The sequence below is a fragment of the Chaetura pelagica genome, unplaced genomic scaffold (genome assembly GCF_000747805.2).
Source record: "Chaetura pelagica isolate M959 unplaced genomic scaffold, ChaPel_1.0 scaffold28, whole genome shotgun sequence".
Taxonomy (NCBI): Eukaryota; Metazoa; Chordata; class Aves; order Apodiformes; family Apodidae; genus Chaetura; species Chaetura pelagica.
Window position 1 is genome coordinate 906,843 of NW_009954303.1, and position 16,368 is coordinate 923,210.

Genomic DNA, 16,368 nt, shown 5'->3' on the forward strand with positions numbered 1-16,368 from the left:
AATTTTTCCACAGTTTATATCAATTTTATATCCATTTATTTCCATGCTAGCAGTTTTCATATTCCAAAGGACCTTTTATGGTAAGAAAATACAATTCCCAATAAATAATCAAAGAGATCATATTTTGGAAGGGGAAAAAAAAATCATAGTAGGAAACTTTTGGAAAAACTAGAATAATAATAATAAAAGAAATTGGCCCATGCTGAACTTTGAGCCAGCATGATATCTTTTTTCCTTCCAGTAAAACTTCTGGCTTACTTCTGCACCCAGGCTACAGTGAGCCAAGAGGGATTCCTGAATGCTTGGGTACAGTCAGCCCTTCCCCTGCTGGGGTATGCAGCAGAAATGCCACAAGCTTTTTGGAGATACCTCCAGGATTTGGTTAGGCAACAGTAAGAGGAGGAACAGACTAATAAGATGCCACTTCTAATACAAAGTCAACTAGCTTTTCTTGCTACATCGGTGGGGCAAGCCCCAGAGAAGGGGGAAGCCCAGCAGGAAAGCTACCCCAAAGGGAAAAGACAGTGGATAGAAGAGCCTCCTTACAACATCCCACTGTCAATAAAACACGCTTAGATGGCCACAATTAATGTTCAAAAGTGCGAGAAGGAAAACCCTAAATGGCAAATTTCAGCGTGTGATTAACCTGGGCAACACCCTGCTCCAGAGCCTTTCCAAGACAAACACTGGCCTGAGGTCCTTTGGATCTCACACAGTGTGGTGGCTGCAGGAAAACAACTGCTAAGGGGAAATGCAGTGTAATTCTACAAGTTGTCACCTTCATGTGAGATACTGGGTGGGAGGCTCCGTGCTCTGGAGGAAGCATAAGTGGCCCAAAGCTTCTGCTCGTGGCTTTGACAACCTACTTCAAATGGCGTAAAATACCAGGTTTTATCCCATGTAGCTACCAATTCCCCATCATCTCCCAGTAGAAAGAAGGTCTGAGTAAGTGAATCCCTTGCAGTGAAATCTTGCTGAAAAATGAGACCTTCATGGATATACCACTAGGTCATTCAAGTACATCCAGCATCTTTTTTGAGGAGAAGGGAGACAGAGATAGTGTTACACACCGTGCAGAAATGCTATTAACTCCAGTTGAGCATCACAACCTGGAATTATTAGCAGGAGGCCAAAAGGCCTACAAGGCAGGGGATGTCAGTGATAACCTTGTCTCGCATCCGTTTCAGCAGATGCGTCCGTTCCCGGTGCACTCATCAGAGTTAGCACTTCTCGTGAGCCTTTTTTGCAATTGCAGTCATTTGGCAAACACATGATACTTCACACTTAGAGCCATGACAGGGCCATGTGAGACTTCCTACCTCGTAGATGCTGATGGATGAAATTGCTTTGGCCACTCCAGAAATCAAGGGCCTGCTTTGAGTGTCAAGGCATTCTGTTATTTTGGTGAAGTTCTTTCTGGTTTATATTGTGTGTGGAGAATCAGGCTTATTCAAAGTTAAACAAGAAGCTGAGTTCAAATAGATGAAAATATCTCCTTTTCAGTGCTGTTGTGCACTTGAACTCTCAAAATCTAGAGCAATAGGAAGTCTGAAGATCACCTAATCCCCAGCATTTAAAATAGGACTTCTCAGGCAGGAAAAAAACCCAAAAAAAACCCCCCAAAAATGAAAGAAAGGGATACTTGAAGAAGAAAAAGGCACAAGCATCTCGGTGGTGGCAGAAAAGTTGAGCACAGAGGTATATAAAAAAAAAGGGGTAATGTTGTGAAGTGGAGAGATAGCTAGATCTGTGGCCAAAATCAGACCAGTGGATGACTCCTGGCTCATCAGCTCCTATTAAAAGTGAATTTATCATCCAGAATGGAGACCTGTTTTTCACTGGGATTTACCAGAAATGTTTCTTGGTATTGAAGACAATTTCAGGCACAGCCCCAGGGAGAAGAGCTGAAGAGCTCAGAGCTCTCACCTGCAAATGGCTGAGAGTCTCTGCTGTGCTTAATCCCAAACAGGAATTTGAAGGGGCACCTGGCAGATGAAGGAGGGACTTTACTTTCAGCGGACAAAGGTGGAAAGGCTTATTTTTTCTCATACCAAATTTCAAATGTTCTAACTCTGATCACTCACTGAACCATAATGACCACCCGAGGCCTCCTGCAAGATGAAGATGTTGTTCCTTCCCCAGCCCAAGCTGTGGACACGTGCCTCTTGCTTTGCACTGCATGGCCAGTGAGCAGGGCCCCAGGCCAATAATGTGTTTTCCTTCCTCTAACACCTGACAGTAGCATGGTCTCACTGACCACTTGGTCCCATCACTGAATACTTTCCAACGTGATATTAATCAAACAGATTAACATGTTTGCCTTTAATTTTACATTTCAGAAACAGCTGTTGAGCCACCTCAATGCCAGCAAGTGCCTATTGCAAGCATTAGTGTCATTAGTAATATTGCAGCTGTAATAGCACCATTTTCTCCTGCTAAAAGGATCACTGATGGCTCTGGACAGAGCTTCAGGGTAGCAAAAACAGGTCGGATGAAATGAGATGGAAATTGCAAAGTGTTGCTTCTATCTTAACTTGCTTAAAGACCAGTTGATGCTACGTAGAGGGACATTAATGTGCACAAGCAGCAAAAATTTTGGCTAGAGTGTCATTGAGGAGGTGTGGCTTGTGCTAGCTCTTGTGTTACTTGGGCTAATGTAAAGCATATAAATATAGGAAAGAAAGAATGGGAATATTACTACCAACAAACCAGTCTTCATCTGTCAGAGCAAACTTCTCTCCACCTCTTGCTGCCATTTTTGGGGGTAAGTGTGACTGCTGCCTTTTTAACTTCCACCTGTTTTGCAGAGTTGTATTCTTAAGCTGATGTAGCTGGTGGTGTCAACTGCTGGCTCAGTAGTCCAAGAAAATTAGGTCTCCTCATGTCTTTGAGGCCACTGTGCTATTTTGGGGCCAACAACATAAATAACAGCCCCTCATGACTTGGTAGAGAGGTTTTTTCTATGAAGGTGTCTGCTGACCTTGGCTCTCCTGGGTACAGGTACTACAGGACTCAGTGGGATGGATGGCTCCTCCAGTCTAGTTTGGCCTTTGGGGGAAAGACAGCAGGAAGGCCAGAACTGATGTGAGCATGTGGATGGAGGTGGACTTCTGGTTATAAACATTAGTCACTTACTGTGACTTGTAAAGTCTGATGCAGAAAGCTCTCCTTTCCTCTCAGGCTAGGTCATCTTTAGAAAGCCTAGCTTTTGTCTCATTTTCACGCCAAAGGAGCTGAGGAACATAAGATGCTTGATGACAGCCTATTCCTCCCTCCTAGACCTCCCTGTGTCTCTTCTGCCCCTTAGCCCTAGGCCTGACGCTGCTCACCATGGCTCTCTGGATCCGATCGCTGCCTCTCCTGGCCCTTCTTGCTCTTTCCAGCCCTGGGACCAGCCAAGCAGCTGTGAACCAGCACCTCTGTGGCTCCCACTTGGTGGAGGCTCTTTACCTGGTGTGTGGAGAGAGGGGCTTCTTCTATTCCCCCAAAGCTCGACGAGACATTGAGCAGCCTCTAGGTAAGTTGGGCTGACCTTGAACACAGCCGTGTGCTATGTGATGCAGGAGGCAACAACTGCCTATCTTTGACAAGACATCAGGAATGTCCTTGGTGGGGAATGCCAGGAATACCTCTAACATACCAACACATCGCAAATGAAAAGCTCTTCAGGTTAAAAAGGCAGATGGGAGGGCAGGCAGGAAGGAAGGATTTATGAGGCAGAAGGAATTGTGGCTGAAAGCTCAAACTTATCTACTTCTTTCTGTGGCCATTAAACCAGGCTGGGAGTGTTCATAGAAAATAAAGGTGGAAGGAACCCAGGAAGCCTCTTTCTGCCCCAAGACAGGATCAGTTTCCCCATCCTGTTCCTGACCCATGCTTGTCTAGTATGTTGAGGAATACCTATAGTGAGGAAGCTGCTTCTGCACAATTCCATGCTTGACTGACCCTCTTCTTGAGCATTTATTCCCAATATCTAACATGAACAATCCTTGCTGTAAATTATTTCTTGTCTTCTTCATAGTGGACATGAGTAAGGGTCTAGTCCTTTCCTTTTTATGGCTGCTTTTCAATATATCTGAAGACTTCTCCCATGTCTAGTTTTAACCTGCTCTCAGCTAAAACACCTCTACATCCCCCCTCTACCCCACTACCTTCTTAGGTCATATATCTTTGTCCATGCAAATTGCTCTGCATTTGTCTGCATCCTTACTGACTGGTGATGCCTGAAGAAGTGCACAGGATCCCAGCTGAGGCCTTGCCAGTGTCAAGAAGAGTGAGAAAACTGGAAAAATGATATTGTATGTTGTTCACACCATGTTCCTGCCTACACAGGTTGTTAACCTTTTTCAAAGCAGCACTGCACTGTTGATTGATAGTGACCACTGTCTGCCTTGGATGCCTTGGCCCTCCCTTGGGTGCATCAGTAGTCCCTGAAGGACCACTACCACAGTCAGCTTCTCATCCTGCATGTGCAATGCAGTCTTCTTGCCTACTTTTACCATCTTTCCTATTTCTTACTGAACAGCATCCCATCTTTTCAGTATTTCTATAGTTTCAAAGGTAATTTTTAGTACTAATCTTGCCCTTCAAGAGGCTTGCAGCCCCCACAGCTTTATATTGGCCCTTATTTCATGGTGTTGATATGCTGGTGGAGCTGCTTTGGTTTTCCTTCTTAGGACTCCTGGACTACGGATGAGAACAAGGTCTGGGAGGCAGGAGATGACAGCCCTGCTACCCCTTGGTCCCAGGTCACTGTCCTAGTCCAGCCCTTTCTATCTGCATGGCAGTGCAGGTGGGATAAAGTAGTCCAGAGGGCTGCCCTTCAACATGGTGTTGGTGTCTAAATGGGGCCAAGACCAGTAATGCTCCAGCTGTAATGCAAGGATGATGTCTCTCCTGGAGATGAGTACCTGAAGTTCCTCTCAACTTTAGCTCCTCTATGAATCCAGCAAGTACACTCTCTCTTCTGTCTCCAAACTACCAGTGGAGACTTTGAATAGATGCAGAATAGACTTTTGCCAAATCTCAGTCTTTGAACCCTCATGTTTTGAGATGGACCATTACTTAGCCTTCCCTGACTACGATATGTCTCTCCCACCAGTTCTCTTCCCATCACACATTGGTTTCATTTGTATCTGTTTCCTTCTCCTTAGTCTGCAACCATCCTGTGAAATATTCTTAGAGGTCTTTGGAAGGTCAAGCAAGGTAATGTCATAGCAGGGGGGTTGCCATTATTTGCTTTGAATGGCCAGCTGTGCTGTTAGTTGCTCCCTTCTCTGATAACTTTTTCTGAAGACCCCCACAAATGGGTTGGAAGTTTCATTAGCCAATTCCCTAAATACTGTATTGATAATTTCATCAGAGTCAACCAGTACCTGAGGACTTTCTGCCTCTTGTTCCAGGATTTTTGCCTGAGCCACCACCTCTTTATCACACAAGCTGGTTGTGTTTACAGTCTGTTCACAGCTGGCTTGAAGGATGCAGATAAGTAAATCACAACACACAGCCTAGCCATTTCCTCTTCTACTTAATGTTGGGCTGAACCTTTCCTAAATTTGCCTCCTAGCACACTGGCATGATGACTTCTTGTTACTCTCGTGTCTCGTTCGTTGCGTCACACTTTGGGGGCTTGGAGATTTTGCATCTTGTTCTGTACTTTCATACTGCCCTAGAAAACTTTTCTCATTCTCTCTTTCCAGGCATTTCTTTTTGTTGTCAGGGCCTCTTTTCTTCCTGCTGGAAAAATCACTGTTTTACTTGCCACTTGCTGTATTTTCGTTGTGCAACTAAAACCCGAACAGTTTTTTTCCACAGTTTTCCAGTTCCCACCAGCAAACAAGACACTGTTGAGTTTTGTCTGTGTCCAAATAACCCGATTCATCATTCTAAAACTCATCCCCAGCTGTGAACAAAAACACAGACAAATGCTTTTGCCATTGGCTTGAGGTTACATCTAAGCAGCCAACAGGAGCAGGCTGTTCAGGACCAGCTGGGAAATGCATCCAGCCCCAGGACTGGACTGTCCCTGCAGTCCCATGGATACCCCAGTTGTTTGCCCAGGCTCCCAGAAGAGTGGGTAACTCCCCAAGGGGAGCTGTAGTCCCAAGCAACTCATCTCTCTGGAGCAGACCAGCACATTTTATCCTCTTATTTACTAGCTGCTCACCCCAGAGAGAATCATAGAATTGTTAAGATTGGAAAAGACCTTCAAGATCATCAAGTCCAACTATCAGCCCTACACCCCTGTGACCACTAAACATTCTCCTGAAGCACCACATCTACCCGTGTTTTCAACACCTCCAAGGACAGTGACTGCACCACCTCCCTGGGCAGCCTGTTCCAATGCCTCACCACTCTTTCTGTCAAGAAATTTTTCTTAATATCCAGTCTGAACCTCCCCTGGCACAACTGAGCCCCAAGGTGAGAAGAGGTTGCAGTGTTTCTCTTCTTCTCCACATGCCTACCTCAGTAAAGCCCCTGTATCCCCCTATCTTGCACCCTGCTGATATCCACTCAGCTTGGCTCCTTTTAAGAACCATAAGATTAATTTGGGAGAAGAAAAACAGAGTCTGAAGGTGCTACCAGCAGGGAAACCTTTGCAACTTCACCCCCATTTTCCAGCAAACTCTGTCTTAAAAATCTGCTGTCTGTAAAGGGGGTCTCTGTAGGGCTTAACATCCCAAGCAGATATGGTATCATGTCCCATGGCTTATCTTTTTCTTCCCTGGCAGTGAGCGGTCCCTTGCACGGTGAGATAGGAGAGCTGCCCTTCCAGCAGGAGGAGTTTGAGAAGGTGAAACGAGGGATCGTGGAGCAATGCTGCCACAACACGTGCTCTCTCTACCAGCTGGAAAACTACTGCAACTAGTGGCAAGGCCAGAAGTGGGGAGCTCATGGGCCACAGGCAGAAACATGCACTTAGGCTACTGCACCTTCATTGCTACTGAATAAACATTGTGGATCTAACCCAAGTACTGTGCTGGTTCATGTGTTCATGTCTTGGGGAGGGGGCACTGCTACTTTAAGTAGTCGTTATCTGTGCTTGGGTAAGGCAGTTTTAAAAGGTTCTGGAGCCCACATCAGATCACATCATATCACACTATCCTTCTGCCATGCAAGTGAACTTCCTTGGGGGGACGGAGCGGGATCATGTAGCTCCAGAGTGTGTGTGCAGAGCACCCTGTACGTACAGACCCTGGGGGGCAAGGAGAGAAGGTAGAGAGGCTTAAATGAGGTTTCCCTTTCTAGGGAAATGTTACAGGAGAAGATTTGTGGCAATGTCTTGCTGATCAGCTTCCTGCAGTTCACAGCCCAAATATAGAGAGGCAGCTGTGAGACCAAACTTCCTCAGCTGCATAATGGAACTGTTCAAATTAAGCAAAGAATTAAGTCACCCATTAATTGTACCCAGAAAAATTGAGGACAACCACCATGACCAGTTTCAAAAGTGTGTCCAGTTTCCCCTTCTGCTTTTGAGAGGCCTGGGCAGAGTCCTTGCTGTGGGATGTGCTTGTTGTTCACAAGTGTTTGACAAGTCTTGTGCAGAAAGAAGATTTAATCAAAAAGGATTTTTGAGTGTATTGGTGGGAACCTCAGAGGCAGCATCCCTGCTCCAGTTGCTGCAAATATTTTTCAAATATCTGGCCCCAAAATCACCCCTTTCTGGGAGCAAAAGCTGACTGGGCAGTGCCAGCTGGCCGTGGTGGCAGGGATTGTGGGGAAGGGTCATGTCCCCTCTGCCAAGGGACATGCATGCTAGTGCAGCCTGGCAGAGGTGGCAGCTGTGACCAGGGCTGCATTTTACTGGGGGCAAATTTTGAAAGCTGGTTTGAGAGGAAGCTGTGGTTTTAAGGCTTTTCTTCCCAAACCAGATCCAATCTGACTGCATCCATCAGAGCTGCAGAGATGGAAGCTGCTGTCTCATCCCTGCCAGGATTCATTGCTCTTGTTCCTATTATGAGCAAAAAAGTGGCAAAACCACTGCAAACTGAAGGGCTGAAAGAGCAGCTGGAGGAGCTGCTGAGAAGAAGACACAGCCATAAAATAGAAAAATCAGAAAGCACCAGTGATTCCCTGTGGTGACCCTCCATATGGGCTTCCTTGATGCATCCAAGAGCCTGTGATAGGGACTGTCTCCTGCAGCCACCACACTAGTGCTGTGTTGCCAGTGCTGCTCCCCACACTCATCCATCCATCTCCATCACCCCTTTTGCTGGGCCCCACTGAATATTCCCAGCAGCAGAGCTGGCAGCTGTGACAGGTAGCCTTGGCCCAAAATCCTGGGGTTATGAAAGCATGGCAAGAAGTTTGCTGTTTCTGAGCTACTTGGCTCCCACCAAACCTCACAGAATATACCTCCAGTCGTTTCTATTGGACACTCCTTAGAAATGATTCTTCTACCTGTCCTGATGCCCCATGAGAACAGGACTGGTGTTACTGCAGTAAAAATAGCAGAGCTATTGCTCATGGTAAGACCACCAGGACATTCAGGCATGCAATGGAGTTCCAGCAATCCCATACATCCATCTACCCTGTATTGATGCCACCCTGAGCCCAAAGGCAGAAAACAGCTGCTACCATCAAGTCCACTTGTATAGTCTTGAGGGAAAGCACCTCTAAGAGAAGTGCTCTCCTGTACAGCTGCCAACTCAAGGCTTGTTGGTGTCACCTGTGCTTGTCCTGCAACACCTAGGACAGAGATCCTGCTCTCACCATCAGCAGTCCATGGAAAGCAGGCTCTTCTGAGACCAGATGGAGACTTCCTAGTGGAAATATGATTTTTCCACCTGTACCTGACAAAATTGTACAGGTCTGCTGATAGGAAAGGTTGGAAGTATGACAATTGGAGGAGAAGGAGATGGTGTAGGAGGAACCTTGACTGCCTGACTGCCAGACTGGTACTAGTACTTCTCTGAGTGCTGCATAGTGGTGATGGAAACAGCTAGGAGAAGAGGGGTTTAGCTAAGTCTGTGGACATACCTCTGGCTCCTCTAGGAATGCAGCACATGGGTCATGCTGAGACCAGCACAGACTGGAGTGGTCTAGAGTCCTCATTCATAATACCAGAGATGCATATTGCATTTCAGAGGTAGCCTACACATGTTTAGCACCAAAGGGACCACCAGTCACTTGCAGAAAAGTCAAGCTCCCACAATGGAGCACAGTGGTTCCTGTGTCCACCCAGAGCTGTTTTTCTGTTGGCACTCCTTGCTCAGGCAAGGACAGCTCTTTGGAGAAGCCTGGTTTATTTCCTGCCCTCTGCCATTGTTTGGTTTGCTTGTATGTTTGTTTGCTTGCTTTTTCTGAATGCTCCCAATGAGGACTTGTTGGGAAATTGCAAATGCCACGGGTTTTGCTGGAAAATGTTGATTCATCAAAATCAGTACTTCCCACAGGACCAGACTGGTTTTAGCAAGGCAGGATTCAAAGGGATGAAGAGACGTGGGAGGTTCAGGTGCCTGCTCTGCAGGCATCAGAGCAGGGATTTCATCCTCTGCACCCCGTTGCCCAAGACCACATACTAACTGCCAGGCTCTGGGCTACCCAGGGGTGGACTCCTCTCCTTCTGCTGAAAAATTCCAGGAGTTTTTTAGCAAACTCAGAGTAGGAATTGTTTTGAAATCTTGAGATGGGACAGGACCATCCTCTCCTACTCAGCTCAAGATGAACTCTGATATTTTTCTCTGATGTTAGGTGAGGTGGGGATCTGGACACATTGGGGCCCCAGATGGTGTTTACCTTGGGGCTGGAGCAGGGAGGAGAAGAATGAGGAGCAGAAAGGGGTCACGATGGCCATTCCCCACCATTCTCCTGCCTTTGTGCCTCCCAGGGAGAGGAAACAGCAGGTCCCTTGATGGAAAAAGGAAGAGTAGGGGGCAGTGATACATCGAAGGTCAGGGAGGGAGGGATGGCTTCACTCTTACTTTGGGGACCCAGGCAGTCTGAACTCTGCAGAGCACATGCAGCTGCTGATCTTCCCTTCCTCCCCAAAGCAAGAGCTGTCCTGGAGGTGTATGGCATATGGTGAGCACCACTGCCCCCAGGGAGGTGTAGGAGAAAATACTGCATCAAGGTAAAAGCTGGAGAGAACTTTTTTTTTAAAAAGAGAAGTCCTTATTAATACACTTTACTTTCCATAACTGTAAATAACATCAAGGGCTCAGACATGGCCAGCTCTTTGCTTTTTGAAAACTATGGCAAAGTGAAGGCCAAAGGAGAACAAAGGTACTTTTCTCCATTTTGTTCTGGGATCCCAGGGAAGGAGACTGAAGGCAACTCTACACATTACATGCTGGAGCACATAGCTCCTTGGCTTGCAAATGTGATACTGGGGGCTTTCTGACCCTGCCAGATGGGCAGCTTTATGTCCCTACACCACCCAAACTTGAGGATGGGTAACAGTCCAGGGTGTCCTTAAATAGGCTCCAGGGTAGGATTTCTTCACAAAGCTCCCCTCAAACCCCTGTGCATTAACTCAGGACATTCACTGCTCTCAGATGTGCTTGGGAGATGCCAAAGGTATGAATTCTTGCAGGAGAAGTGACTCAGGGACAGGGAATGCTGCATCCATTGACCTCCCTTCCCATTCCCTCCTGATGGGCTTTGCATTGTGATCTCAGGGAAGTAAATGCACCCAGCCCCCTTTATTGTGACTCAGCAGTTACTTTGAAGTGATTTTTGTGGTAGTGGTGGGGCAACATGCCCAGCTAAAATATCTTGGCTCTACTACTCTTGCAACAAACTTCCAAAGGTCTCATACTAGTGGTGGAGGGCAATTTGAAGAGAATGCAAATAAAGGCTTTGGTTCATTCATGCTGCTTGAATAGAGAATTGAAAGCTGAGCCTCAGAGGGGATTGCAAGACAAATTCTCTGGGCTGCCGAGTTGTTAACATGGCCTAGAAGAGAAAGGCTGAAAGTTGCCTCGGTTACTCACATGTGTGAGGTTCTGCTCTGGTTTGGAGGAAAGGGGAGAGATGTGTACAGAAAAGGGAAGGAGGGGAGCTGCTGTGGGACACAAGCTGGTGGGTCTGCCGTGGCTGGGTGATGGACCATGTCCTCCAGGTTGTGGGATGGGCTGCACCCTTCTGGCTTATCTGGAGAGGAAGGGAAGGCTGCCACTTTCCTGGAGCTAATCTGACTGTATTCATTCCTTTTCCAGGAAGCCACTGATAGAAGAATGCTGTCTAGTACCCTGGGAACTCATTAACTCACGTTATATAAGAAATAGCCAGACTACACCTTGGAACATTTTTTTAAACCATCTCATAAGATTTTTAGGAAGTTCTGAACCTTCTTACAACCCCTCTCTTTATCTGCAGTGTGATTCCTTAATAACTGACTTGCAGCAATGACTTGAGTTGGAAAGCATGCACTGAGCACACTCAGTGTTGACACCCCAAATTCCCTCTGCTTTAGACCAACCTCACCAATGACACCTATTCCAACCGAAAAACAAACAAACATTCTACACAAGATGCCCTTCTTCCTTCTCCTTTCAACCTGGGCAGGAAAAAAATGTTTTAGGACAGGCTATAAATTGAGCTGGGAAGTCATTGCCAGCACATTGTCTCTGGGTGAATTATTCCTGCAGGCAGCAGGGAGGAAGGAGGTTGATTTTTCCTGAGCCCAATGCCAGGCTGGCTCTCATGTCCCCCATTCTGTTGGGCAGAGCAGGCGGGAGCAGACCTGGGACAATAATGGGAAGCAAAGCAAGCCTGTAGGAGTGCACAAGGAAATGATGCAAGCCTTAATCTTTCCCTCCATCCCTGGCTGGCTTCAGGACTGACAGCGGGACGTTGACGAAGCATTTGGGCTCCTTGGAGCTCCATATTGCTACTGAAAGAGCTCAAAATATGGCACTTTTCTTTTCTTTTTTTTTTTTTTTTTAATTCTGCCTGGGAAATGACAGGATTTCCAGGATACACATGGTTTCTCATACTGAAATTTCCCACATAATGTTATCAGATTTTGGAAGAAAATGGGTAACAGAAATAAAACTGGTTTTGATTTTTGGGATGTTGTCATTTGGGCTTTGTAATGCTGGATTTTGGAGGGGGGAGGTGTTTCACTGAACTTCCAGCTTCTGAAATGTAACTTTTTTTTGTCAGAAAGTAACTCAGCTTCCTCTTTTCTAATCAGAAAATGGAAAATAAAATATAAATCACACCACCCATATTACATTGACAATAAACCATTCTGTGGAAGTTTCAATGGAAAAAAAACCTCCTACTCTTTTCTCCACCTACCAGAAACCTCAACTTGGGAGGAGGGGACCCAGGAGGGCCTTGGCTCTGCAGATGTGCAGGTTTCCAGCTTTTTAACCCCAAAGGAGGAAAAAAATGGACCCCACACAATTCTGATGAAATATAGACAGGTTGTTTTTCAGACTTAGTCTCAGGGCAGGTGTTACAAAGTACCTCCCAGTGCAGCCATGTGCATTTTGGTGGACCAAAGTGCAGGTGCTTCTTGGTGGTGAGGAATTGGTGGCAGAAAGGGGCAAGGTCACCCTCCAGCTTGTGTAGTGGAGCTAGAGAGGGGGCACCTGGCTCAGCCTGGCTCACGCTGAGGAGGCGGGAGGGTCACCAAAGGCTGAAGTACCTGTCAGAAAGCATCCTTCCAGCAGCTCCTTTGCTCCTGCAAGATTGGTGACCTCACCTCAGGGACACCGAGCAGTACTGAGCACTGACATCAGGCCCATTTTTCCTTTATGGTTTTAGCTACAGAGCACTGATGTCATACTCAAGATGCTTTTCCTTAATCTTCACCCTAGCAAGCCATTGCTTCACTGCCCTGTTTCACTATGCATCCCACGTAAGAACATTGGACTGGCAGCAACTTCCAAGCCAGTCACCTTGGCCCTTGCTCACCTTGCATCACTGTGCCTTCTTCATCTCCAAAAAGGCTTTTTACATCCTGAATTCATCCTTCAGCCTGTGTGCAGCTTTCATTTCTGGAACCTTTCCTGAGGAATTAATCCTCTCCTCTTGGGCTTCACAGTCCTCACAACCTGGAAAAGATCCTGAAGTTTCACATACCTGTTCAGAGCAAAGCAATTATCCATGGCTCTGTCACTGAAGTAGGGCACCACAAAAATGCTGGGAACCTATTAAAGCCAGATTCTTGCAACACCCTTCCCATTCTGCAGTCCCAGATGCTGCCAGGCAGCACCAGCTAGGGCAGGGCAAGATGACATGGGCACCAAGGAGCCCCAAAATAGAATCACAGAATCACAGTATTGCCAAGACTGGAAAAGACCTTTGAGATCATCAAATCCAGCCTATGACCTACCACCACCACATCAGCTAGATCATTTACCTCGGAGCTTAACCATAGACCTGTAACAGTAGACTCTTACCCTTGACCCTTAACCCTAGACCCTTAAACCTTGACCCTTAATGCTAGAGTCCTAACCCTGGACAGACTTGTCCCAGAAGATCATCTAGTCCAACCATAACCTAAATCCCCCTACCATAACCTAATCTACCCAATCAATGCTGCTAAGCTCTATATCTATATTTCTTTTAAATACTTCCAGGGAAAGTGACTCCACCACCTCCCTGGGCAGCCTGTTCCACTGTCTATTCACTCTTTCAGTAAATAAATTCTTTCTAGTATCTAATCTAAACCTCTCCTGGTGCAACTTTAGGCCATTTCCTCTGGTCCTGTCATTATTCACCTGATGGAAGAGGCCAAGTCCCGCCTCCCTACAACCTCCTTTCAGGTAGTTGTAGAGGGCAATGAGGTCTCCCCTCAGCCTCCTCTTCTTCAAACTAAACATGCCCAGTTTTCTCAGCCTCTCCTCATAGGGCTAATTCTCCAGGCCTTTCACCAGCTTGGTAGCTCTTCTCTGGACTCGCTCCAACAGCCCTACACCCTTCCTGTAGTGAGGGGCCCAGACCTGGACACAGCACTTGAGGTGTGGCATCACCACTGCTGAGCACAGGGACACGATCACCTCTACTCCTGCTGGTCATGCTATTCCTAATGCAGGCCAGGATGCTGTTGGCCTTCCTGGCCACCTGGGCACCCTGCTGGCTTATATTAAGTTGGCCATCAGCCAGCACCCCCAGTTCCTTCTCCACCATGGAGCTTTCCAACCACTCAACCCCAAGCCTGTAGCTTTGCATGAGGTTGTTGTGACCGAAGTGCAAGACCCAGCACTTGGTCTTATTAACCTCATACAATTGGCCTCAGCACATCCATCCAATCTGTCCAGGTCTCTCTGCAGAGCCTCTCTACCCTCTTCCTACCCTTGCTTAAGTCGACTCTTCTTCCCAGCTTAGTGTCATCTGCAAACTTACTTAGAAAGCACTCAATCTCCTCATCTAGGTCATTAAGAAAGATATTGAACAGGACTGGACCCAAAACTGAGCCCTGGGGGACACCACTGGTGACCAGCCACCAATTGGATCCAACCTCATTCACTACACCTTTCTGGGCTTGGCCAGCCAGCCAGTTTTTAACCCAGCAGAGAGTGTACCTATCTATGCCATGTGCCATCGGTTTCTGCAGGAGAATGCTGTGGGAAACTGTGTTGAAGGCCTTCCCAAAGTCCAGATAGACAATGCCCACCAACACAGACCATCCAAGACACTGGAGAAAAACTTGCTGGAGATATGACACTGGAATAAGACATTGTACCAAGTCCATGTATGTGATCTGTGGCTGGGGCACTGCAAGCAAACTGCCTGTTGACCCATGGGCTGCTCCAGGTGGTGATGCCAACCCCTACTGGTCAGGAAGAGTTGCACTGCTGCTGCTCTTGCTCAGGTCTTTGCTTAATGGTGGTATGTCTCCAAGGAGGATTTTGGTTGAGTTTTTGAATCTCCAGGCTCTTGGAACTGGGACCAGCAGCCTGGCTCTCACACCCCGTAGCACCCTCACCACTGGTTCAGCTGCCACCCTGCAGCACCCCTCTCTGCAATATGCTCTGGGGAAACATTACCTGCCCACTACTTTCCTCGGGTGCAGCATATACCTGTGGAGTGTTTTGGGTTGGATTGGTGTGTGATTTTGAATCAGAAATCTCCCTTCGAGCAGACCTGGGTTTAGTTCTGCAAATAACCTCCTGCTCCAAAGAGCCTGTGCTGTACAACAAAACTCTGGGCTCTCCTGGCTCTCCCTGGCACTGAAGGATGGCCAGAGCATAGATACATGTCCTGAGTATAAATATTAGTGTTTGGAACAAAGCTGGGACATCTCCCCAGCCAGCATTACCGCTGGGCTGGTGCTCAGATCCTCACTCCCGCCTGCTCTCAAGGCTTTTCGTGGCATCCCGGTCCTTCTCCTTGGCCGTGATACAGCTTCCATCAGACATCCTGCTTTTGGGAACAGCCTTCGTCCCAGCCAGCGTCTTCCCGGCGCGAATGAGGCCCGAACAAGGGGTCATGAAATGATGTTGCAGCCAGCAGAGGGAGCGCTCAGAGCTTCAGCTTCTCACCCGGACGGCTTGGGAAGCGCCGGGAAAAGGTTTTAAACCCCGGCCAGTAAACCCTGGCTGGAGAGACAGGACGCTGAAACAAAGGTTCGCCTTGGCTCGGCCACCACCTGGTGATGCTCGGCTGTGACAAGATGGGGGAATGGATCTGCCAAGAAGCTCCTCTGGAGACCTTGGGTACTGGTTGATCCAGAGATGAGGATCCCCAGGGAGGGACACATTCAGGACTCTTAGGACTCAGATCACTTTGCAGTGATCAAGCCATCAAGTGAAATTCCTCCTTTAATTCAGTTCTAGGTGTGGGCTCCTACAATTAGTTACAAACTCAAGTAATTTCTGCAGCTCAATTCTTAAAGCATCATCCCCATTTGTACCTCCATCCCAGCACCAGCTTAGTCCTTGTGCCTCACATCAGTGCTGGAGCTGGGAGGGATTTGGTGGGCTGGGAGCTGCAGGAAGCTTAAGTATTTTAGGCAAAACTTCATTTGAATTTAGACCAAACAGAGCAACTCACAGCAAATTTGTATTACTTTAGTGAATTAAGTATTCAACAGCTGACAGTTCTATAACAGCCTCGTATCTTAGGAAAAGGGTCTAAATTATTCTCCATTAAATAAATGCCTCAGTGATGTGGGGACCTCTCCACTCACATACAAGCATAGAAATACAATTAGTTACCCAAATGCACATTGGCAGAGACTCCTGCCCAGTCCCCTCCTAACTGTGTGGATCCCCCAGGTTTTAAAGGATGGCTCTTCAAGCATCAATGGGCAATTTTGCAACATGGGTCTAGGCAGATCAGTAACTAGAGAGAGTAGTGTAACTACGTCAGGTGTCTCTGGGATTGAGTCAGGACAAGCCCATGAGGGGATCCTGATGTGGATGAGATAAATGTCATTAAATAACTTGCAGGGTGAGGTTATGTAGGGAA

At 47.1% G+C, this 16,368-nt stretch overlaps 1 protein-coding gene across 1 annotated transcript; it reads left to right on the forward strand.

Moving 5' to 3' along the window:
• The first annotated feature begins 3,330 nt into the window (after positions 1 to 3,330).
• On the forward strand, positions 3,331 to 6,868 carry LOC104394306 (insulin). Its single transcript, XM_010003876.1, has 2 exons — positions 3,331 to 3,517; positions 6,732 to 6,868. The coding sequence occupies exons 1-2, from the start codon at positions 3,331 to 3,333 to the stop codon at positions 6,866 to 6,868; spliced, it is 324 nt and encodes a 107-aa protein (XP_010002178.1).
• The last annotated feature ends 9,500 nt before the right edge of the window (positions 6,869 to 16,368 follow it).

Bases quoted from the DNA above. Each gene is read 5' to 3' on its own strand.
- LOC104394306 (XM_010003876.1), top strand. From the start codon at position 3,331: ATGGCTCTCTGGATCCGATCGCTGCCTCTCCTGGCCCTTCTTGCTCTT. The intron at 3,518-6,731 runs GTAAGTTGGGCT...CTTCCCTGGCAG, and splicing joins AGACATTGAGCAGCCTCTAG to TGAGCGGTCCCTTGCACGGT.